The 24239-nt window shown below is 37.0% G+C and overlaps 4 protein-coding genes across 9 annotated transcripts; 2 read left to right on the top strand and 2 right to left on the bottom strand.

The window, feature by feature from the left end:
* The first annotated feature begins 664 nt into the window (after nucleotides 1-664).
* usb1 (U6 snRNA biogenesis 1) lies at nucleotides 665-3085 on the top strand. 4 transcript variants are annotated; one of them, XM_079860287.1, is made up of 7 exons: nucleotides 665-949; nucleotides 1033-1241; nucleotides 1314-1497; nucleotides 1581-1634; nucleotides 1723-1837; nucleotides 1936-2019; nucleotides 2150-2612. In XM_079860287.1, exons 1-7 carry the CDS (start codon nucleotides 843-845, stop codon nucleotides 2252-2254), a joined length of 858 nt encoding a protein of 285 aa, XP_079716413.1. In that variant the 5' UTR covers nucleotides 665-842; the 3' UTR covers nucleotides 2255-2612. The 4 variants fall into 4 exon arrangements, with proteins under 4 accessions (XP_079716413.1, XP_079716415.1, XP_079716416.1 ...); XM_079860289.1 differs by having other exon boundaries at nucleotides 672-949; nucleotides 1732-1837; nucleotides 2150-3085; XM_079860290.1 differs by having other exon boundaries at nucleotides 713-949; nucleotides 1039-1241; nucleotides 1732-1837; nucleotides 2150-3085.
* On the bottom strand, nucleotides 2932-8994 carry pla2g15 (phospholipase A2, group XV). The gene is made up of 6 exons (XM_079860281.1): nucleotides 8620-8994; nucleotides 6782-6938; nucleotides 6308-6426; nucleotides 6140-6238; nucleotides 5804-6028; nucleotides 2932-4174 (listed from the first exon to the last, which is right to left on the bottom strand). The coding sequence occupies exons 1-6, from the start codon at nucleotides 8762-8764 to the stop codon at nucleotides 3663-3665; spliced, it is 1257 nt and encodes a 418-aa protein (XP_079716407.1). The 5' UTR covers nucleotides 8765-8994; the 3' UTR covers nucleotides 2932-3662.
* Nucleotides 8995-9408: 414 nt separating this feature from the next.
* On the bottom strand, nucleotides 9409-14441 carry lcat (lecithin-cholesterol acyltransferase). The gene is made up of 6 exons (XM_079860280.1): nucleotides 14171-14441; nucleotides 13778-13934; nucleotides 13163-13278; nucleotides 12988-13083; nucleotides 12281-12505; nucleotides 9409-11105 (listed from the first exon to the last, which is right to left on the bottom strand). Exons 1-6 carry the CDS (start codon nucleotides 14313-14315, stop codon nucleotides 10534-10536), a joined length of 1311 nt encoding a protein of 436 aa, XP_079716406.1. The 5' UTR covers nucleotides 14316-14441; the 3' UTR covers nucleotides 9409-10533.
* A 440-nt stretch (nucleotides 14442-14881) lies between these two features.
* Nucleotides 14882-23582, top strand: ccdc135 (coiled-coil domain containing 135). Of its 3 annotated transcripts, none has more exons than XM_079860275.1 (18): nucleotides 14882-14973; nucleotides 15093-15214; nucleotides 16494-16668; nucleotides 16773-16898; nucleotides 17013-17207; nucleotides 18634-18792; nucleotides 18864-19082; nucleotides 19166-19288; nucleotides 19693-19765; nucleotides 19866-19994; nucleotides 20397-20525; nucleotides 20799-21016; nucleotides 21196-21411; nucleotides 22288-22398; nucleotides 22474-22584; nucleotides 22671-22787; nucleotides 23038-23152; nucleotides 23368-23582. In XM_079860275.1, the coding sequence occupies exons 2-17, from the start codon at nucleotides 15093-15095 to the stop codon at nucleotides 23140-23142; spliced, it is 2328 nt and encodes a 775-aa protein (XP_079716401.1). In that variant the 5' UTR covers nucleotides 14882-14973; the 3' UTR covers nucleotides 23143-23152; nucleotides 23368-23582. The 3 variants fall into 3 exon arrangements, with proteins under 3 accessions (XP_079716401.1, XP_079716402.1, XP_079716400.1); XM_079860276.1 differs by having other exon boundaries at nucleotides 14892-14973; nucleotides 23038-23148; nucleotides 23375-23452; XM_079860274.1 differs by having other exon boundaries at nucleotides 14892-14973; nucleotides 23375-23450.
* The last annotated feature ends 657 nt before the right edge of the window (nucleotides 23583-24239 follow it).

Below are 24239 nucleotides of genomic sequence, written 5' to 3'. Positions count from 1 at the left end.
ACTTCATTAATTTGATTCAAAAATGGCATTTATATATTAATATTCGTTCTAAAATCGCCATTATTACCACGGAAAATGTGTCTATCGCTGTTTTAGGGTATAGGGTGAGTGGTTATTTTATTAGAACGCTTTTGGGGAATTATTGTAGTGACAGGATAACGTTAATAGTTAGTATGAAGCTTTAATAAGACAATAAACGTAAACATTTTGTTCGTATAAACGTATAGTTTATGGTCATTGCTGCAATTCAATGTTGACTGCAGCTGCGCTTCTTTCTTTTTTTTTTTTTTTTCTTGTTTGTAAGGGCGGAATGCAAAAGAGTCGGAACCATTTGAATCAATATTTGCTGTAGTGGGACGCAGTGATGAAGCACCGTTTGTTCCCTTGTGATTAGAGGTCCGAATCATTCTCTGAATCGGTTCTTTCAAACGGTTAATTTCAAAGAACCGGTTCTTACGCACTTATACAAAAGTATCCATATTTTGAATAAAACCATTTAGGAAAATGTATTTAAAATATTTAATACTTAAATTCACAGTAATCTCTCGGCTGAGAAAAAAAACAATAAATATTCGGTCACTAACATAACTTTTAACGCCGTACAAAGAAACGCAATCACACGCTAGGTTGTGACGTGAACCGATTTAACGGTTGCATTGTAAAAGATCCGACTCAAAAGAATGATTCGTTTAGGAATCCTATTTTTTGTTGTAGTGGGACTCTGACTGTGAAGGAGCAGAACCATCGGAAGCGCTTTGCGCATGACAATAAAAGTGTCGTCACGTATCTGAGATGGTATTTTGAATCCTCTGGTACAGTTTTTAAGATTTTTATGCCTTAGCATGATTGTCAATTACAGTAGTAGCAGTTCTGAAGATGAAACTGAAAACTCTTCAAAAAATGATTCCTCACCTTCAAGGAAAAGAGGAAAACTTGACAATGAAAGCAGGTTTGGTGCGTTTGATCTTATGTGGTTTAGTTTTATTTTGATTTGCATTTCTAGGGCTCTAAATTCCTCTTTTACCTGAATAGCAACAGTGAACCTTTGGATCATGGATATGTTAAAAGCAAAACAGGCAAATCAGCCCACTTGACACCTCGACTGCCTCTTCCCGAGAGTGTAAGGGAGATGTTCGGAGAATCAGAAGAAAAGTGGACCGATAAAAGAGATGAGCATGGAGGGCGAATGCGGTCCTTCCAGCATGAGCGGGGCAACTGGGCTACATACATGTTCTTTCCTTGTAAGCATTTTGCCTGAGTGTATTTAAATTGATACTGTAATTTTTCTCTGGATGACCTTTAACCCTTTTTAGATGATCCTGAGGAGGCCTTTCTGGAGGTACTAAATGAAATGATGGTGGTTGCGGCAGCTCACGGCATCCCTCTGGCCCTATCTGAAGAGTTTCACCTCAGTCTCTCAAAGACAGTGGTTCTGCGGCATCACTGGATTCAACCGTTCATCCAGTCCATTCGGACTGGTGTGACACATTTCCAGAAGTCTGTGCTATATAATCAACACCTCATTGTTTCATTATAACATATGCCAGTTGCTGGGTGTCTAAGTCAGATTGTTTCCTCAGGTTTTTCTGCTTGGCTGATAAACTGATGGTGTATTCTAATGCTGAAAAGACTAGGTATTTCATTACTCTCGCTGTTAATTACCTAACTAGGCTGTGTATTCATTATTTCTTCATTTCAATGCACTGTTTTAATGGCATAAAGTTCATGCAGGACATTCCTTGGTTTGGAAATCTCCACTGGAAAAACTCAGTTGCTTGAGCTCATCAAAATACTGGATCAAACCATGAAAGAATTCAACCTCAGCACCTTTTATAAGGTACAAACAAGGCATTGGTATCATATTTGTGAACATAGATTCAAATACAATCAAATTTAAATAAAATGTAATGTAACCGCCTCCTCTATTTCACATAGGATCCTTCTTTCCACATAAGCCTTGCTTGGTGTGTGGGTGACCACACGGAAAGCCTAAAAAAGGCATGTTTATCAGAATTGCAGGTAGGAACCCAAATAGATCTGCATCACAAACTAAACGGATAAGTACTGATTAAAGGCAAAGGTCAAAGAGTTGGTGTGTTTTAGGCATTGCAATCTGAATTCTAATAACCTATGATTTTACTTTTCACAGAGTCTTATTGACGCTCATGAAGATGGGCCTTTTCACATACGGCTCAACTGCACAGAGCTTCGTTGCAAAACGGGAAATAAAGTCTTTCTTTTCACCCTCCAATGATTGTGAAACTATGGAAGCTTCTTTCTTCCACAGAATAAAAATATAAAAAACGTAATTGCGACTTTCTCACAATTTGACTTTTTTTCCCTTGTTTATATCTCAATTCGAACGAGATATAAACTCACAATTCTCAGAAAAAGTCAAAATTGTGAGAATTACATTTGCAACTATGAGAAAAAATCTGAATTGTGCGATAAAGTCACAATAAGCTTTTTTATATTTTTATTCTGTAAAATAAGCTTCCATGTGAAACACTGTTTAGTAGTGATGTGGATTTTGAGGTTTGCAGAATATAATGTAAGATTTGAACTAATGATGCAGATGCATGAAGTATCTATGTTATTACAATTTTGGTAAAGAGCATTTTATTGTACATTACTGCAACATGGTGATTTTTCACTAACTCATGGCATGTATGCAACTGTCTGTTGTTTGAGAAACAAAAAGTCACACCCTGGTTTAGCATTGCATTTTCACCATCAGACTTGTGGTTTTTTTGTGTGCTTTTTTTTAGCAACACACAAAGATTAAGTTTCACTTTCCACAGCTAGGCCTGGTTTCACAAACATGGCTTAGATTAAACCAGGATTTGGCCTTAGTTCAATTAGGACATCTTCGTAGCTTTTACAAATGTGCCTTGGAAAAAAAAAACATTACTGGTGGTGTGCATTTGAGCCTTGTCTGTGAAACCAGGGGTTTGTTTTTATTATAGAACTTAGTCTTATAACCTCAATAATAAAAAGTGACAAATAACATGCTTCACAACTCATTGTTCATTATATTCAAGAGCAGACTTTGTTCACATGTAACATGGGTTAACCCATCCTGGGCCGTGGCACAAATGCAGTCTAGAGGTTAAGCTGATGTATATTGATCAACAGTGAGATATCCAGCCGTTAGGCACATTCTACATTCAAGAACATCTGACAAAAATACATAAATCAATACTGATCACAGACTGCCAGATAAATAGCCACTTGCTTGTTAGTAGGATCAACAGAGATACAGCAGTGTCAGTAAAATTTGGATAGAAACATTTAAAAAAAAAAACACTAGATAAAATATGCAGATTAAAGAAGTTGTTGGGAATAAGAGGTTAAGGTTAAAAAAGGTTAAGAAACAGACAATATTTAGAAAAGGATTAACAGCAGACAATTGCCAATTTGGTATGTAAGTGGAAATTACATTTTACTATGTGCTGTAAAATCTGTTAACATTTCAGATCTGAATTGAGTACAAAAATTCAAGAATCATTTCTGTAAATGCTGATTGTTCCCAACAAAAGATGACTATTTATCATTGTTGTCCTGATAAACCTCAACTCCACAAAAAGGAACTCCGACAACCAATTACGATAAGGAAACTAACAAAGCAGAACCAAGTCCTGAAAGTTAAAGCCTCAATGCTATCACGGTGTAAACAGCACATTCTTGATGTAGTTGACCGTGGTTATGTTCAACAGCATGGCGACGTGCTCGTTCCCGGGCAGCTCGAACATTTGGACAGGCTGTGTCTGCTGGCTCTTCCAGCGTTTGCATTGTGTGGAGCTCAACAGGTTGACTGTTCCGTCTCCGTCCCCGTTGATGACGGTGGGGTCTACATCTGGGAAGTTTGTGTAATTGAAGCCTTGAGCTGTGGGAATGCCACTGCCATAAAGACAGTGGACAGGAACGCCCGGAGGCTGAAGTGCACTGACTAGCGGTTCCGTGTCCTTCCTCATGGCCCAGCCGTCCTCATAGTCAATATCTTTGAAGAAGCGCTGATAGTCTTGGACTGTGTAGCTGGTGTTTGGGGTGGAAACCAGGACCATGTCTTTGGGCCAGGAGTGGGCGTAGGGGAGGAGCCAGACGGTGGAGACGGCCGTTCGCTGCTGGGTGCGGATTTTTACTGGACTGATGACGGGAATGCGGTTGTTGTCGCCTGTGATGGAACCAAAATCAAATAATCAAACCAGTGATCGTAAATGGGTTTTAAAGTAAAATCAAAATGGACGTTTCAGGTTTTTTTTTTTTTTTATGGAATATTGCAGTGCCTATAAATGATTTATACATGGACGTCATTATTTTTTCAAATTCATATGATCTTTATTCAAAATAACTTTTCACTTCGTTGTTGATGCGTTTTCTGGCGTGAGGGCGGGACAACCTGTCATTCACATGAGATCAACCAATTGTTCTAAAAATCCAGCGCTCAAGTTAAAAGAAGCTCCACTTTTTTTTCTTTAAAGTGTCTTCAGGTTTTTTTCATTTCACTAAAAAATGTGTTCTGTGTGAATGGCCACTTAGAAACGTTTCTTATGGTTAAAAAAAAACTTGCCATTTTCAGGGTTTAAATCGTATTGAACAATCATTATTTTCAAAAAGGTTTATAAATACTTTTCAAAGTAAAAAGTTTAACCAATATAATTAAATATTATTTCAATCATTAAAGCTGCTTTGAAAATCTTTTTTGTATAAAGAATGAAATAAATGTGACTGATTGTTTTTGAGTCACCACATGACACATGCTTTTAAAATATTAATACGTTTTGTTAATGAAATGATTATTAAATAATCATTATTAAATAATATAATTGTTATTAAATAATACTATTTCCAAAAAAAAATAGCAATACAAGATTATGCCAAACTACTTGGTTTTCTTTTCAAGATTTTTATCTTCATTATGATGTCAAGACTGTTGTATCACCATGACAGTTTTGACTTGAAATTTATTTTCACATTTTTTGAGGGCATAATTCAGAAATGAAAGGTGTATACACGCCACTGTATATGTGAACTGCATTGACGTACAAAAGCTTGCCATAGATATTTGATCAAATTTAAAGGTGCAATATGTATTATTGACAGTTAATGGTTGAAATGGGATTGCCAGACTGAGGACACTGATTGCAACTGGCAATTGGAAAGCGACTTATACTGCAAGTTGATCAGCTAATGCATTCGTTTGCAATGTTTTTACTGACAAAGCTTTTTAAGTCGGGTAGAATCTGCGATCCCAGTTCGTTTGCTGGCTTCCATGTCTACAATACGCAGTGTTTTCCACCATCTGGTAACCCAAGGTTGACAAAATACTACTGGGTAAACTGGCAGTGGGTGAGATCACACAGACCAACACAAAAACAATAATTCCGACACAGAACGCACATTTTAGAGTAGAATAACTGGCTGTAGCATTGTTTTTTGGAGAAACAAGTATCCTAAATCTTAGCAAACTACTAAAATGCTTTAGTACAGTCAAATAAAATTACATACAGAACCGTTAATTCAGCAAAGGCTTGGTTTCACAGAAAGGTCTTAGATTAAGTCAGGATTATGCCTTAGTTCAATTAGGAAATTTAATTAGCTTTTATAAAGGAGTATTAGAAAAAAACATTACTGGTGGTGTGCATCTTGAGACAAAACAATGGCACTGTTATATTTTAGGATATGCCAGTGCCAGTTGCTTTCAGTTAAAACAGCTCAAACATGCATTTTAGTCTGGGACTAGCTTAAGCCTCGTCTGTGAAACCGGGGGAAAATCTCCTTGTACAACAAATTTAGCCTGTACCTGTTGCCATAACTCTAAGAGTTTTGGCCACTCCAGCCCATGGAGGCCCTAGAGAAACAAATGCCTTGATGTACCGGTCCTTCCAAGCTTGTGGTTGGTGATTAAGGAAATAGAGCGTGTACATGTTCCCCATACTGTGTGCGATGAGGACCACTGGACCTCCAGCCTTATTAGCCATCTCCTCAATCATCTGCTGGAGACGCAAGAAGTACTCCTTATTGTCATCTGCAGGTACAGATCAGGGAACACAAATGTCCAATTTAGACATTAAGACAAGATTCAACACGTCTCCCAGAACTTTGTTTTGGTGCATAAATAGAAGAAGAAGATACACACTGGGGGCTTTTCGCCAGTCATAGGGAGCACCTCGAACATCGTCGTCCCTGGTATACCCCCAATCAACCAGTGCTTGTACTATAGTGAAGAAGTACATGCCTGAAACAGACAAAACAGTTACCAATCGACAAATTAACATAATGAGATAAACACCCAGTTTCCACTCACCCACACTCCGTTTACTGGGATCCAGATATTCCAAACTATACGTCTTTCCAAACCCAGGCACTCTGACATCCACCCCCGGAGGAGCTTCAGTGAGGTGGGTTGTGCGATTGTACAGTAGCCTTTAAACAAAACAGATGCTGATGACGTATTTGCATATTTAAACCAGGCGACATGAAATCCAAAGAAGCAAAGGCGTGCTTTCTAATTTCCCATTCAATAGAGTGCATTTGGAACTGCCCATTTTTTGAAACAATCAATATAACTCACAGTAGGTCTGTTTTTAAAGGTTTATAAATGATTGTTAATCTCTATGGAGAAAATGAATTGAGTTTTTAATTGTGAAACCTGACTGTTGCACTCAATAAAGTTTGTTGCAGAAGAAGGAAGCTTGTTTTACAAAATGTTATGGATGTCATATGCCAGTGATAGATCACATGCACCAATTCTGGTTTCAGTTGTTCTTTTGCCCTTTACCTCATGTTATCAATCCAGCAGTCAATGGCCACCGGCACCAGCAGCTCCAGGTTGAGCCATAGCGTGAAGTAGTCATTGGTCTTCTTGTAGCAGATGTAGTGCACTACACTAGGTTTGTCCAGTTTCGCTTCAAGCTGATTCCCAAGATCTCCTGGAACTATGGACAAATCATTTATAATATTTTGAATGATAAATCACTTAGAATCATTTAGAATAAATAATGCAATATTCATAAAAAAAAATTTATGACTTATGTTGTCAGGAAAGTCCATCAGAAGCACTTCACAAACTACTTTAGATATGATTAAAGAATCACTGATTAAAAAGACTTGACACTATCACCATTCAAAAGAGATTACCTACTTATCACCTACTGATTAAACATCTTTATCATCACTAATGTCTGCCAGTTAGGTCTAGTTTGAAGCATTTTAACCCCCCACTATGTTTCCAAGTAGACCTATAGTTTCCTGCAAAATCTACGAGTCTTTATTGTCAGTCACCACATTCACAAAATATTCCTACTATCAGGTGCCATGTAAATATTGGCTAGTCAAATAGTGTACTTAAAAGTGTGCATTAGATATTATTGTAGAAAAACATTATTTAAGCTATCTTTTATTGCTGAATAATGATCTAGTGTAAATTTAGACATGAAAACAAACCATTTTCTACAGTGGAAAATCCAGAATTTAGACATGAAGACGAACCTTTTTTCACAGTAAGTAGCCTACCTGATGGAAAACCCAGTCTCCACTGGTAGGTGTGTTTTAGAGCATTTTATATGGTTTCTAACTCGTACAAGCTCAAGGAGGTGAAAATGGTTCACATTAAACCAACTAAAATCCTGCTATCATATTCCAAAACACAGATACTAACTTTAGTGTCTTTAGCAACAGTGATGGTAAGATATGGTAATACACTGTACCATTAAGATATTTCAAAGTATCTTATACTATTATGATATCACACACACACACACACATACACACAAAGGGTATTACGACAACCCCATGGTACTTCTATAATAAAGTCTGAAAAATAACGTATTTTCACAATTTATGAAATGTGCGAATAATTTGGAAAGAAATTGGATAATTTGCCAATAAGTGATGAAAAGATAACAAAGAAGTGCTGTTTTCTTGTTTAACTACGGCCAGTTTCGCAATCAGTGACATTGAATAACTAGTATTTTTTGTCCTCAAGTCATATGATCGCGTCATATGAGAAACCGTCAAAAGCAAAGCGAAAACAAACAGATACAAAGAAGAAAACGGCACAAAACAAGACAGTATAAACACAACACAAATGCAATATATAAAAGTCAATCGCCTTTACATGTTGGATTTGTGTTGTGTTTGTATTGTTAGACCAGGTTTTGGTTTCTTCGGCTACTCTCCTGGAAAAGTGTACATTGCTAACGCTCGCAGCTGTTTGTTTGGTCACGTGCATTAAACTGTTATCCAAAATATCAACAGCTTTCAATGTGTTAAGCCACTAGATTAAGATTTAAGTGTGATTATAAATACATTAATATATTGAATACTCTATGGATATGAGGTTAAAACACACTATCTGTACATCATGTACTAGTGGTTGTATTATATAACAAAATCTATTGTTCATGCAAACGCTATCACAACATTTTCGGCATCACGACATTTGAGCATGTGAGCTACCTGGACATTGTAAGTGTTGCCTAGGTAGGGGGTCACTGGGTTGAGACACAAACGCATGACAGTTCATCATGAGACAAGTAAACAACTGTGTCTGGTGTCAAGAACAGAAAGCAACAGGACATTACATCAAAAAGGATGTGCTGCAATAAAAGAACTTACTGAGAACAACAGGCGGTCGGTACGGGTCCGAGCCCGAGCACACTTTCCCCGGTGAGCATTTCAAACTTCTGCTGTCGGTAAAAGACACCAACAACAACAAACACAGCTGGAGAATCGCGAGGTTCAACCGATGACAGGGAAGCATCTCTTTCAGTGGCTCACACCTCTGCTGGCTTACAGGATCAAGGACGCATTAGTGTCTATCTATCCATCGTGAGGTCTAGGAGTGGTCTGAGAAGTGTCTCTCCTGGCTCTGGGCGACAGTGACTGTGATGAACACAATGTAGCTATCATGTAATAGGTGTTTTTAAAGCAGCTAGACGCGAATAAACAATGGCAGAACACATCGAGTCGGTGGGCGGAGCTTTGAAAGACAGTTCGATTTTAGCAAGGCTGCAATAATTGATTTTGTTTCTGCACTTAAAATTACACTTAAACATACATACCTCAAATGTGAATTTTGAAATCCTTGTGTGCTTTAAAAATCTAAGATGCTAATTAAGGATTACAACTAGCCTACTACAAGAACTGTCTGTATGTAGTTTCAGAATAAAATGCACAAACCAAATTAGCCTACAAATTGATCCTGCCTGAACAACATTTAGTTGTACTTTTACAGATGATCTGAATAATATAATTTGTATTAGAATAAATGTATGTATTAAATTACTGAAATCTCTTTCTCAAAACAATTGAATAAATTGTATTTTTATAATAATAATAATAAAAAAGAGCTCTGATCATCGATGCTAACTGGTCAATTCCAGCCATGCTAAATTAGTATTATTTATGAAAAATGTGTGTCTTTATTGTGTCGTAAGCATTCAAATGTATTAATACATTTATGAAAATAAAAATGTATAATCAAAAACAAGTCAAATTTCGCTATAGTCACGGCTGGAGGGAATGATCATTGAATCATTGTCAAATTGCACATGTAGCCAAGTTGCTTTGCTTCACTCTGTGTGAGGATGATGTTCAAAGATCATAGAGATTTGAGGAAAAAAAAGATACGACCAAAACGAGTTACTGATTAAAGGAATCCTATTCTGCCAAAATATCTATATTTCAAATGAAACAATCAATTACTTTTTTCCAACTAAGCAAAGGAAAGATTTCCTGGCAAAATGCCCGTTTCTGCGTGAACTCTGAACCTTTGTCTAACGTATTTTAATTTGTTTGCAAAAAAAGTTGCTTTATCAGACTAAGAACTTCTAAACCAGTTCAAAGGTTACAGAGTTCAACAAATATTATCAGTGCAGTGTACAGACGGGTGTACAAATAACAAGGACCAATAATATGGTTAAACGTATTTTTATATTTATAGTAAGCAGCAGTTGTTTAACAATATCACAGCCTAAAAAATATCATAATTTTTAGATATGAACTGTGATTAACATATTACAGTTGCATAGACAGTTTAAGTTATGCTATGCTACATAAACATCCAGTACATTTTACACTTTAAGAGCTATGGTGTCTGCAATCTTTAATGTACAGATTAAATATATTTGATACATTCTTTATAATACAAATACAGTTCTAGACTGTAACAAAGAAAAAAAATGACTATATCATGCCTATTAATATATTATAAACCAATACAAATAGATCATTAAGACATACGGTGTGTTCACGCCATGTCGGAATTCCTGTAATTATGAGTTTCCGACTCATAAAAAAAAAACACGTCCTTGAAGAACTCGTAATTACAACTCGTATCAAGTGACTGTTGCGGATTCATTTTGGCGTTGAGAGTGTTGCCATATAAATGCATAATTCTGAGTCTGAGGACGTAAAACATCACGGGTTGCCATCTCGTGATTACGGTAATTACAACATGGCGTGAATCCAGCAATACCTTTATACATGATACCAGTGTTGTAGTGCACGTATAATGCAGTTGTGAATACGTCACACAAAACTAAGAGAAGGAGGCTGTTCAAAGCTGACATGCTTTTCCTCATGGTACTTTCCCTCCAGAATTCTCTGGATTGCCGTCAGCACCTTGTGATTAAAGACCATGTCCAAATGAGCCATGCCTCTGAACTCTGTCACATGCACGGCCTGTTCCTGCTTCCCTATCCACCGCTTACAGAGACTCATGCTGCGGCTGTCGACGGTGTCATCGCCGTCATCGTAAAGGATGTCTACGGGGTCGGCGTTTGGAAACTGCTCGTCGTACACGTAGGTCACGGGAGTAGGGAGTCCCACCCCGTAGAAGCAGTAGACCTCGACTCCAGGTGTGGGCAGGCCGGCTGTGAGGTTTCTGGTGTCCTCCCACATGTACCAGCCATCCTCAAAGTCAATGTCTTTAAAGAACTTCCGGTAGTCCTGATTGGTGTAGTTGAAAAAGGGGGTGGAGATGAAGGTGTGGTCTTTGGGCCAAACCTCTTCAGAAGGGATCATCCACGGGTTTGTGGTCGTCATCCGTTGTTCTTCGCGGATTTTTATATTGGACACGAAGGGTATGCCATCATTTTCACCTAATAAAGGCATAAAATAAAGACCAAAACTCATTTAAAGAGTCCATATTATGTCTTAGTTTTGGTTTTGGGCTCTACTAGATGTTAAAAAACTAGGGCTGTCAAACGATTAATCGCGATTAATCGCATCCAAAATAAAAGTTTGTGTTTACATAATTTGTGTCTGTGTACGGAGTATAATTATTTTCTATATATAAATACACACACATGCATATATATATTTAAGAAAATGTGTTATTTATATATAAAATATTTATATATAATATAAATTATATATAATATATATATACACAGTATATACATGCAAATATTTCTTAAATATATACATGCATGTGTGTGTATTTATATATAGAAAATAATTATACACCGTACACACACATGTATTATGTAAAAACAAACTTTTATTTTGGATGCGATTAATCGCGATTAATCGTTTGACAGCCCTATAAAAAACACATTATTTTTCACATATCTGACATCTCTTCCCAGTCTGTCAGTAACACTCTGTTTAGTTCCTGCTTCTATGAAGCCCCTCCTTCTGAAAAGTCTACTGTGCTCTGATTGGTCGACTGGACTAGTGTGCTGTGATTGGTCAACCACTTCGAGTGTGTTTTGGAAATATTACCACACCCCTTACCATAACCATGAGTTTCAAAACATTGCTAACTTACTCAACCTGGCCTCATCCCTTTTTTTTTTTGCGTGTGCCTTGAATTATGTAAATTAAAAATGTTGTAATGTGTAATTCAGCAAGGGTGCTTTAAATAATAAATCAAATAAACAAATTCAATAAATTACTATAAAGCTAATTAGAAAATCATTTAAAAACACACAAAATAACTAAAAATCTAAAAATAAAAACTAATTCAAAAAATGTATAAATACTATAAGCAAAAATGCTTTAAATGATCAAAAGTGACAGTAAAGACATTTATCATATAAAATATTTATATTAATTTATTTATTTTTATAAACAAATATATCACAGTTTCCACAAAAAAATATGAACTATTTTTAACATGTTTTTTGAGCAGCATTTCAGCATATTAGAAAGATTTCTGAAGGGTCATGTGACACTGAAGACTGGAGTGATGCTTCTGAAAATTCAGCTTTGATCACAGGAATAAATAACATTGTAAAATAGAAAACAGTTCTCTTAAATTTCTTCTCTGTACCTGATGCTAAGACTCGGAGGGGCTTCACAGCGCCTGCCCAAGGTGCTCCCAGAGAGATGAAGCCCTTAATGTAATGGTCTTTCCAGTCCTGAGTCTGCTGATTGAGGAAGTACAGGATGTAGTTGTTGCCCATGCTATGGCCCAGGAGGTAGACTGGCTGCCTGTACTCATCATGCATCTCTTCCACCAAGCCTTTCAGATGTGAAAAATACTCCTCCTGCTCATCTATGTGGTACCAAACATAAACGTTCACAGATTGTTAGTGCGACACAGAATGAAAGTACAGTGTGAATGGTTGCCAGGGTGTTGCTATGGCGTTGCCAGGGTGTTTGGGGTGGTTTCTAAGTAGTTTCTGTGTGGTTGATAAGAATCTGGTTCCTCCAAAATGTGTAGCATTCTCAATTATTATAATAATTATTAATGTTGTTATTTTATTGTATGTGTATATATATATTATTTATTTATTTATTACTGTAGTGTATACAATGTCAATTATGTAGAATAGGATTCTTCAACTGTCCTACACAGTTTGACTCTAAGCCTAAACAAACAAACCTTGACCTCAACCTTGATTCGCTTGATTGTGTATATTTGATTTAAGTTGGAGCTCTACAGTTGAATAGTCCTGACATAGAGGTTACCGTCAACAATTTGTTTTGTGCTATGGTGAAATGAGTGTTGTTGTCCGTCACTGTGGTTTAACTTACTTGGAGCGATTCTCCAGTCATACGGAGCACCACGGACAGTCTCATTTCGCACATATCCAAAGCTGACCAACTGTTGAACCATGGTATGAAGGTAACCTATAAAATCAAAAGACCATCAAGATGAAAATGAGGATGTTGTGATGTAAGAGGTCCAATTACTTAGTGTTATACTCACCAGTCAGCTTGTTTATGTCAAGAAACTCTATAGGGTGCGTCTGTCCAAATCCAGGGACCCTGACCTCCACCCCGGGTGCGTTCGATGTCTTGCGACTTGTCCTGTTGTACACGATTCTGCGCAAAAAGATGCAGCTGTTAAATTCATATCAAGTTTGAGTTATTTTAAATGTATTCCTAAAAGGTTGCAAAGGCAGGGATGCTTTAGTTCAAATATATCACAGCTTCTGATAATGAGAATAGTTAGGACAGTAGATTGCTACTAATATTGATTATGATACATTGGCCTGTCCTTATGACATCAGCCTTCGAGAACCCTCTAAAAGCAATAGACAAAAGGTCAATGACCTGAAATACAGAACTGAGGAGGTAAATCAATAAATCAGAGGTACCTAAAAAGGGTTGCTCTGTTCATTTGTGCATTAAACAAGCAGTGTAAATATTAAGTAAAACTATGTTTTAAGCATACATATACACACAAACACATACACTCAAAAGTTTGGGGTCAGTAAGATTTTCTTTATTAAAAATGTCTTCATTAAAGTTTTCAAAAGTGACAGTAAACTATAATGTTACAAAAGATTTATTGTTATAGTTTGTTCTCATAGTCGGTTACCTTATGTTATCAATCCAGCAATCAATTCCAATGGGCATGAACATGTTCAGGTCCATCCAGAGAGGAAACCAGTCCTCAGTTTTCTTGTAACACATCCAGTGCACCAGTGTGGGCTTGTCTATTTTGGCCTCAAGGCGATTACCCAAATTTCCAGGCACTGTTTCAAAGGGGTAAAAAAGTATTATTATTTTTTATTATTTTACCAGACACATATATTGTTACCAAAGATGGACCTTACAACAAACTTCACAATATATGAATTTGAACTTGTCTAAAAGTGAGGTCACTCTGTTATCTTGTCTAGGTTGCCTTATGTAGGCACAATTGTATAGGCTAATTGTAAACAAAATCCCTCAATTTAAATATCCAAACTGTGAATGTAAGATCGCTTACCTATGATAAGAGGAGGAGTGCTATTGTTTACGACGCGAGGTTTGGCTGTCGGAGGGAAGATAACGTTAAATAACCAGAATCCAGAGGTCTGGTGCAGTGCAATCAGAAGAAATGCAATGCATCGGAAGGAAGGCGAATATCCCATTGTGTTTGTGTCTGTGTTCTTCTGGCTGACTCTCACTCCAGCGCTATCTATTAATGCGTTCGTCGCGAGGGGGCGGTGAGTGTATCAGAACGTGAGGTCACCGGACCGTGAGCCCCTACTGTGTGTGATGATTACATTATAAGGATATATTTCAACGATAATACCCCCCCCCCCCCTTTCCCCTCCATTTTTTCCCCCCCATTTTTCCCCCCATCTTTTTTTCTCATCTTTCTTCATTTTTTTGTTTATATATATATATTTTAATCTGACAGTACAATAATAAAACATGGGGCTTAAAAACAGAATACACATACAAAAAATAAAATAAAAAGAAGAAAGCGAAATAGTTTTTGAATGCAGCAGGATCTTTAGTAAGTTGTTTGAAGTATGAATAATATGTTTTAAAGATTAACAATTTTTTAAATTCTGTTTTATTATCATTCTTACTTATATTTATAAATATAACATTTTAAAATTAATTTTAAAAAAGTTTATAAATTGCAAGAACATCTGTCCCTGGATTATAACGTCAGCGAACCCTCGCTATGGAAACCAAATTGCGCGACGTAAACAAGCAGCATGTCTTTACGTTACTGCCGTTTAATCTTCGCTTTAAAAAAAAAAATTAAGAACGAACGGGGAAGAGATTAATTGAACTGTAAGTATACTGCTATCCACATTAACTGTCAAATAACGAATATACATTATTCATTTTTCGTTTAGAAGTTGTTTGTATAACTTATCTCTCAGTATGTGTAACTTTATGACTTGTTTTAGATGGAGGTGTTACCGGAGGCAGATTGTGAAGAGGACGTTACTATAATAGATGATGAAGAGGGTGTTCGAGAAATGAAGAGCAGGCTGTCTAACATACTAATAACCCCCACAGTTACACACATGTGAGGTTACTAAAGTTCAAAAACATGTGGTAAACTCTTGTTAAAGCAATGAGCAGTGTTTCTCCATAGGAGTTCCTCCCACAGGAACACGGTGGATGTTTACAACGGCCTTAATCATTAGCCATAAACATGGGTGGTATTTTATCGGGTCACGCATGTGGGGTAGTAGACCAAGGTCAAACACCTCCAATTTTTTACTTTTACAAAACTATTGGGTACATTAGTGTGTACAGAGTAAGTTGATGGTAAAACCCACCTACCACGGCCTCAATGTATAACTTAGTGGACTATATTAACCTTATAAGGAAGAATGTCATGAAGCCAGGTCAGGGTTATTATAGCTAACTAAATCTGAAACCATAAAAACATTTTTGCTTCTTGAAATAAAATAACCGTTAACTCAAATTAAATAAATTATTTTAAAAACATACCAACCTTGAACTTATTTTATCTCAGCCAGTTGCCATTTCTCATTTTCATTTAATTAAACTTGATGTACTAAAATACAAAGCACCTTAAACTTTTTATCAAGTTCCTCAAACCATTCCTGAACAATGTCTGCTGTGGCCACTGCAAGAGGCCACTTCCACCAGGGAACACCATTGTCATGAAGGGGTGTTCCTGGTCTGCAACAATGTTTAGGTAGGTGACACGTCAAATTCACATCCACAGGAATGGCCGGACCCAAGGTATCCCAGCAGAACATTTCCCAGAGCATCGGTGGACAGGGGTCATCATAGGCACTCTGATTGGTCTGCAGCTACTCAGCCCCATACGCAGCAGGGTGTGATGCACTGTGTGTTGTGACACATCCTTCCCATAACCACTATTAAAATTTAGTGTGACTGTGTGCCACAGTAGACCTTATGTTGGCTAGGACCAGGCGGGATAGCCTTCGTTGCCCTTATGCATGGAGGAGCCTTGGGCGCCCAACACCCTGTCGCCGGTTTGTGGTTTGTCCCTCCTCAGACCTCTGTTGGTAAATACTCACCACTACCCGGAGCAACCCACAAGCCTTGCCTTTTCAGAGATACTTTAACCCAGTCGCCTTGCCATAAAAATGTCAAAGTCACTCAAGTCTTTATTCCATTTCTCCAGCATCCAACACTGATTACGAAAACTGATTGTTTGCTTACCATCTAATCTACCCAGACCTTAATATGTGGCCTTGTTAGGAGATGATGGTATACATTACATGCAAGTGATGCTCATAATTTGAAGAGTAAAACAACAATGAAACATCTTTCTATTCATTGGTCTTTATTCTTTACTCTTTCAGAGCAAAGCCAAGACCTCAAGTGGACCTTTCCAAATGTCCATCCTCATATAAGGAGAACTCCTCACAGGAGAAGCTCATGCTTGCGATGGCTGAAAACTTCCGTCAGCAGTATGCTCTTTTATATCCTGATAACAAAGCGCTTCTTCTGTGCCCTGTAAATGAGTGCGGCGTTCAGGTGCGTACAGCAAATACGCTTTCCAGACATGGCAACATTACCACAAATGACTTAAATACTCCTATGTTTTCATGATGTTTTCTTATTTCACTGTACATCAACAGAAATTTGTAAGCACCACTTTGCGAAGCACATTGCTGCCGTATCCTGAGCTGTACAACTGGGAGGGATGTGCCAGTTTTGTGTCTGATTTTCTCTCGTTGGAGCTCTTGGATCCACCATTTGAACTTGTGAGAATGTTTCCCTATTAATTGCGTTTAGCTCGATCTAACTTGACTTATGAGGGTTGTTTTCGCCTTTTGGACTCGAAAACATGTTTTTTATTTAATTTCTGTTCTATTTAGCCCAAGCAGCTGTCATCGCCCACCTGGGTTCTGCAGACTCAGAGAGGCACGTGTTTTGATTTCTCCAGTGTGCTGTGTAGCCTGTTGTTGGGCGCAGGATACAACGCTTACTGCGTCAGTGGGTACGCTACTAAAGAGATGTGTCTTCTCGATCAGTCACGGCAAGAATGTCCCTTACTGCAGACTCAAACCCAAGTAAGTACGGAGTTAAAACCATACACTAGATCACTAGCATGTAAAACAAGTTTTATGGCATGTACGTTTAAACAACTCATCACTCAGTCAGTTTGTTTGATCGTTTATATGTGACGATGACTTTAAAATGGGTTTTCAACCTCTTTCAGGCCCCTTGGCGGATAGATATACAGAGCAGAAACTAAAACCTTAAGTGAAATGAAATAAAACTAAGTTTTTCAGCTAGTTGCCAATGCAACATTTATCATTTTATTTTATTTTAACTTGATGTTCTAAATAACTAAAAAATAAAATAAAACACTATAAAAAAAACTTCAAAAACAACAAAATTACTAAAATTTTAAAATGAAAATGGAAAATATACAAAGAAAAAATTATACAAAATATTAATAAAACGTATAATAATATCTCAATGATACTAAAATAAATAACACTGATAGAGAGCAGGAAATTAAATAAAATTGAGAATTGATTTTAAGCCTGACCCGTGACATGCAAATGGTACCATAGTAATGTATTTACATGCTTTCTGATGCCTAAATTGCAAATTCTATATATATAAATTATAAATTATGTTAATAGAAAATCATAAATTATCATACATTTATTCATGTTAGTTTCATAATCTATTGATATAAAATGACCATATATGTGTACATTACTTGATTTTACTTTACTTAATATTACTTGTTACATACTTATTTTAATATGGTAGGACAATGTAACCTTTAGCTGAACTTTAGCTTTTTTTTTTTAGTTAAGGGTTTAAAGATAATATTGATTGCTCTGTTTATATATTTTTGTATTTCCACATCTTTTTATATATTTTCACAAAATTTACACTGTAATTTTCAGTTTTGAAAAAATGAAGTTGTCAATAAATCAAAGATTTTCGGAGTACGTTTTACAAGGAAATACCATTTCAGTCTTCCTTCTTCAAAATGTCACGTTTTATTTAAAGGTGCAGTAAGCGATTTCTGAGAAACACTGATATTTGAAATCAATCCCAAAAAACACACCCCACCCTTCATTGCTCGAGCCCCGAAATGCAGGAAACTGCAATGCAAGGGGGGATGTCTCTTTATCATAGCTAAAGCTAAGCAAAATAATGCTTTGCGAAAAAATAAAGCGGAGACTTTCAACAGCGTTTCTTAGAAATTACTGCACCTTTAATGTTACTTGCAGTTACTTAGTGAAATTTACCATCAATTTCTAATAATAAAAAAATGTAAGTAAAATTTTTTACAGTGTAGTTTGAGCAGGCTCTCTGAAGTATGTCCACAGATACCTTAGAGGTTGTAGACCATTTGTTGATGACCACAGCTTTAACACCAATTCCCTTGAGCGGTCATTTTGAAATCAGTTACTTCTGAAAACCTAAACTGGATGAATTCATGTCATGGATTATTTGATATGATCTGCTCAGGGGAAAACAGAGGAACCGGAGAAGACAGTGGGGAAATACTCTGTAAAACCCCCACGCGACTTGCACAGCAACTTTGAAAAGCTTCAAGAGGAGAAACGGCACACAAAAGCTAAAGAAGCTGCACTGAAGGAGCAACTGGAAGCTGAGAGACTTCAGAAGGTTGGACAGAGAATGTTTCAGTGAAATTCAGTAGTTTTTGTTTTGCATTTTCACCGGTTCCTTTTAAACAGGAGAAAGAACGTCCACCACCCGACCCTCTTCTGGGCTTGAGAGTTCACAGCTGGGTTCTGGTGCTCTCAGGGAACCGGGAGGAACCTGAGAACTTCTTCATTGACCCTCTGACAGGCAAGAGCTACTCCACCACCAATGAGAACTTTCTGGGCATAGAGAGCGTCTGGAACCATCAAAACTACTGGGTCAACAAGCAAGACTGCGCTTTCGGTTGTGAGGTCAGTGTCTCTTAGTGTGGATGTGATATTAATGTGAGGATGACAAGCATTGGAAAGTTCACCGGGTCTGTTTGTGTCTGCAGGAGATGACCTTTGACATGGGCGATCTATCAAAGTGGGAGTATATGCTGTGTGGCCTAACTAGCCAATCTATGTCAAACATTTCTGAGCCAAAGACACTCCAAGAGTCAGAAGATGAGGAAGAAGTACAGAAAAACTGTTCTTTATTTTTGATCCCATTATTGATTTAAAGAGAGAGTTCACCCAAAAATGAAAAATCTGTCATCATTTACTCACCCTCATGTTCTTCCAAACCTGTATAAATTGCTTTGTTCTGTTGAACACAAATGAAGATATTTTGAAGAATATTTATAACCAAACAGTTATGCACCATTGACTTCCATAGTCTAAAGATATCAAAATATCTTCCTTTGTATTCAACAGAACAAAGAAATTTATACAGGTTTGGAACAACTTGAGGGTAAGTAAATGATGACAGATTTTCATTTTTGGGGGAACTATCCCTTTAACTGTTGAAGTTAAATCCACACTAAACCTGCTAAGAATCTATTACATCAGATGTAACCGCCTATTATTTTTTCTTCTCAAGGAGGAAATGGATGAGCTGAAAGTGTTTGAAATGCCTCGATCTTGGGTGACTAAAATAGATATTTCAGCCCCAGGTCAAATTCTCACTCTTACACATAGCCTTTCATCCATTATCCACTATCTCTTGAGGTGAATTAATCATCAATGTTCTGTTTTTATTTTGTATCTGTATAGATATGGAAATGCGTTTTCCAGGCGGTATGAAGGTTATCCAGTACAGGAAAGCCAAGCTGGAGAAGTTTGCCCCTTACCTTCTGAAAGATGGTCTTGTGACCAAACTCACCATTTATAAAGACCTTTATTGTAAGACCTTTGCAGATGTTTTTGTTTTCAACATATAAAACATACCTCATCATGTTAATCATGTACATTTAAATGAACAAAAAAATCATGTTAAAGGCATTATAAAAATAATGCCTAAATAAATACAATTTATTAATAATACTTTATTATTATTAATTTGTTTTTAAATATAATTAACAATAATTAAAAATATAATTTTTCATTTATTATTTATAAGCATGTTCATTTAGCTTTTAACTTGTGTGTTGACATGTTAAGTATACATTCTCACTTTGTCACTTTCATAAATAAATATTATGCATATTAAAATAGTATAAATATTCTGAATAAATATTATTTATTTATTTATTTACATGTTATTTTAGCATTTATCTTGTGTGTTGACACTCTTTTTTTTATCAGGCACACAACCCAGCACTATTAAGGAATGGTTCAGTCACCGAAGTGACTGTCTTGACGAGAGAGAACTTCACACAGACAGCAATGTGACATCTGAGCATTTCAGGCCTGGAAGAAGGGATGCTCTCAGATGTAATCTAACATACATTTTCTATATATTACCAATGTCAGTAAGCATGACTCGTTACATTACTAATGACTCGTCAACTTCAATAATACCAGTTTTGCTCAAATTGTGTCAGGGCTCTTGGGGTTGAGGGTACTGCTCACCAAAAATTTGATTAATTAGAAAACGGATTATTTTCAATTGAAATGAAATCTCATTGCATTTTTTCCTATGTGGGTTTGGTAACCAAATAAGTTGAAACATCAGTTCACAAAAAACAAACCTGGCATTTTGTTTAGGCCACAGGTACGTCACTTTAGTTCCTGAGACGGAGCGTCAGATGGACTTTTATAGTCATACTCGCACCGACGGTCTAGCCAGAAGAATCGAGAAGCTTTTCGAAATGACAGAGACCTTTGAAGATCGGACTGACTTCCTCTTTTATCGACATGTTGTTTATGGAAAGCAAGTCAAAGTGATTTGGGCTGGAGAGGCTTTTGAACAACGGCCTCTAAGGGTAATGCTCTCTCTCAACAAACAGGCCTGACTTTTAATCTTTAAGCAGTTTAACCTTCTATTATCTTGCTGGTATAACATTAACCAACAGTATACTAAAAGCTACATATATTGCTTATAGTGGCCTTGCTAACAATAAACAAAAATGGTCATGGACATTTTGTTTGGGGTCTCCAACAGAGGGTGGAGGAGCGGTTCCACAGAGATCCTTCTAAGCCGGCAAGGAAAGATGTGGCTGAGCGGGTCTTTATGATGTCTGACAGACAGATCCAGGTGACCTATCATCCAGAGGACGACAGGATCATCCCAGCTTGGCTCAACTTCACGAAACCCAAAGAACCGGCAGACTCGCAGAAAGCACAAGCTTTTACTCCTCAGATGGTTTCTGGCTTTCAGGTCTGATGTCACACATAAAGAATTACTTTTGTCAGTTCCATGATCAAAGTAATACAACAGTGTTTTATTGGCACCTTAAAAAAAACAAAAAAAAAAACGATCATACAAAACATACAAGAAACAAATACAATGCTTTGAGAAAAATCTCAATAGGCCTTTTTATGATAAAGACATTTCTATTTCTGTCAAGTCACAATGTATAACTCCACCCACAGTAAAATCTCATTGGTCCAAACTGACTTTAAATAACTGAATTGTATAGAAATCTTTGACTCCAAATTCTGTTCACTGAAGAAAAAGTGAAAAAAGAGTTGTAATTTTTGGGTGACCTGTCCAACACAGTCTCATGACAATTCTTAACTATTTTACGCTGGCTGATGACAAACTGGTGGTGAATTCATATGATCTAATTCATACAATCTCGTTTTGTATGATCTCGTTTATACGTTTTCGTATGACCTGCTAATTTATCACTGAGAGTTAGATTTAGGGGTGTGGTTTATTACAAATAGTATGCTTTTCTGTGAATCCAATTATATGTACGATCTCATTCATACGATCTCGTTAATACGATCTTGTTTGTATGTTTTCATATGACCAGCTATTTCGTCAATGAGAGTTAGTTTTAGGGGTGTAGTTTATTACAAATAGTATGCTTTTCTACGAATCCAAGTATATGAATTTGTACGAACTTACAAATACTTACATTTTCTCTTGTGATCAGGCTGGAACTGTCTTTTTGATTTGCTGTGATTTTGTCGTGTCACAGCATTTTCGCAGCAAATGGAAAGATTGTCACGAGAACTTCAATATCAATATTATGGTTCATATTTTATTGTCTTTGTGTTTACGGCTTGTTTCTTTTTGCATGTTCAGGTGGATCGTTCTGCGAAACCCTACAAGAACTTGCAGTTGTATGAAATGCTTGTGGAATTGATGAAAGACGAGGAGAACGTTGAACTTCAGACCAGAGATTCGGAAAAAGCGGTATTACAGTTCACAAGCACCACAACAAATGTTTTTGTTTAGCCGATCATATTGACGTTAGCGTGTGTGTTTCAGGTAAAGTCCATTCTTTCTTCGAGAAAAAAGGAGGAAAGTAATACTGATCTGCTGATCTCTATATACAACACTATGAGGAACGAGATGGCCCATCGGCACATGGAAGAAAAGGTGAATACGGTCAACCACATTAGTTAAACGGTCAACCACATTCATCGCACTGATCCAAACTACCTCTGGTTCCTTTGGTTCCTCAGGAACGGATGGCGAAAGAAAAGAAGCAGCGGCAGGAAGAGAAAGAGCTGGGTCAACCAGAAGCCTGTCTGACTGAGTTTGATAACAAAACCAGCCGTAGCCAGAGCAGAATCAAAAAGGCAAGCTAGTTCAGTCAAGAAGATTTAGCACCTTCTTAAAATACTGCATTAATTCATAATTGCATACAAACATAAAACAGCTAGCTAGCCGTTTTAATCTGATTGGCTGAATTTGAATGATGTTTTTTTTATGTTGAATAGATTAATCGCCACTTAAAGGGATGGAAACACTGTCCACAGTTCTTTCTGGTTAAGCGGGCCAGAATACACTTCTTAGTGAATTGAAATCATCTCAAACTTCTTTGTTCAGGAGGAAGAGGAGTTGCAGAAGAGCCAGCTCACCTTGACCGCTGAGGACGAGGACGACTCGCCTACTGCTCTGAAGCCAAGTTCAGGATCCACATCCTCAAAATGAGACTCAGTTGGTACACATCTCAAATCATTTGCTGAATTCCGTTATGACAACAACTTTTTGAAGTATCTCACCCTTGTTTTTTAAAAACGGTACAACTGTATCCAAATTAACCAATTGTAGCTAATTAATTTGGAGGCGTATGGGCAGATCTTCGCCTTGTTCATTGGCTTGCGAACATGTTGGTACATTTTGCTTTAATAACAGTAAATCTGTATGTTTTTTTAGACACAAGGAGAGGGAACCTCAGAAGAATCTGGCCCTGGAGGAGAATCTAAAAAGACATCCAAAGTTGGCCAGTCACTCACTGTGATACAAGACAAGTGCATCCTAGTGGTCTACCACACAATCTACACGATTATATTACTATCTGGGACACTATCTTTCAGGACATATCTCTAACCGTCACATATGAGCTCAATAAAATGCTCTGTTGCATCATTTGAGAGGTTATTTTCCTTTTGACAAATGTCGAGACACAATAACTGATAAACAATCAGAAGTTGTTCAATGTCAAGTGGCTAAGTCACAATTATGCATTACTGTTCAAAAGTTTGGGGTCAGTAAGATTTTTTTTTTAATGTTTTTGAAATAAGTCTCTTATGCTCACTAAGGCTGCATTTGTTTGATCAAAAAAACTAATTTTGAGATATTTAAAGGGGTGGTATAATGCCCCTTTTTGCAAGATGTAAAATAAGTCTCTGTTCTCCCCAGAGTGTGTATGTGAAGTTTTAGCTCAAAATACCCCACAGATAATTTTTTACAGCATGTTAAAATTGTCCCTTTTTGAGGGTCAGTAAAAACACGTCCTTTCGTGCATGTCCGTGCATAAATGCAAATGAGCTGCTGCTCCCGGCACAGAGTACGGAGCTTCAAGAGCTTGTGTGTGTTAGCAGCTCCATTACCTCTTGCAGACAAGCACTAAAATGTCAGAAACAGTCTTTTGTGTTTAAACTGGAGTCAGACAATAATGGACAGACTCAAGAAGTGTCAACATGTAGAATGCAACTGGACGTTTCTGAATGGTTAGTTGATAAATTTATGTTGCTAATGTGGATTTAACTATCTTCCGGTCTTTGTTTTGCATATCCTGTCATGAT

Source organism: Squalius cephalus (assembly GCF_949319135.1).
Source record: "Squalius cephalus genome assembly, chromosome: 23".
Classification (NCBI taxonomy): Eukaryota; Metazoa; Chordata; class Actinopteri; order Cypriniformes; family Leuciscidae; genus Squalius; species Squalius cephalus.
Note: the sequence above shows the minus strand (reverse complement) of the source record. Positions and strands in the feature narration are given on the sequence as shown.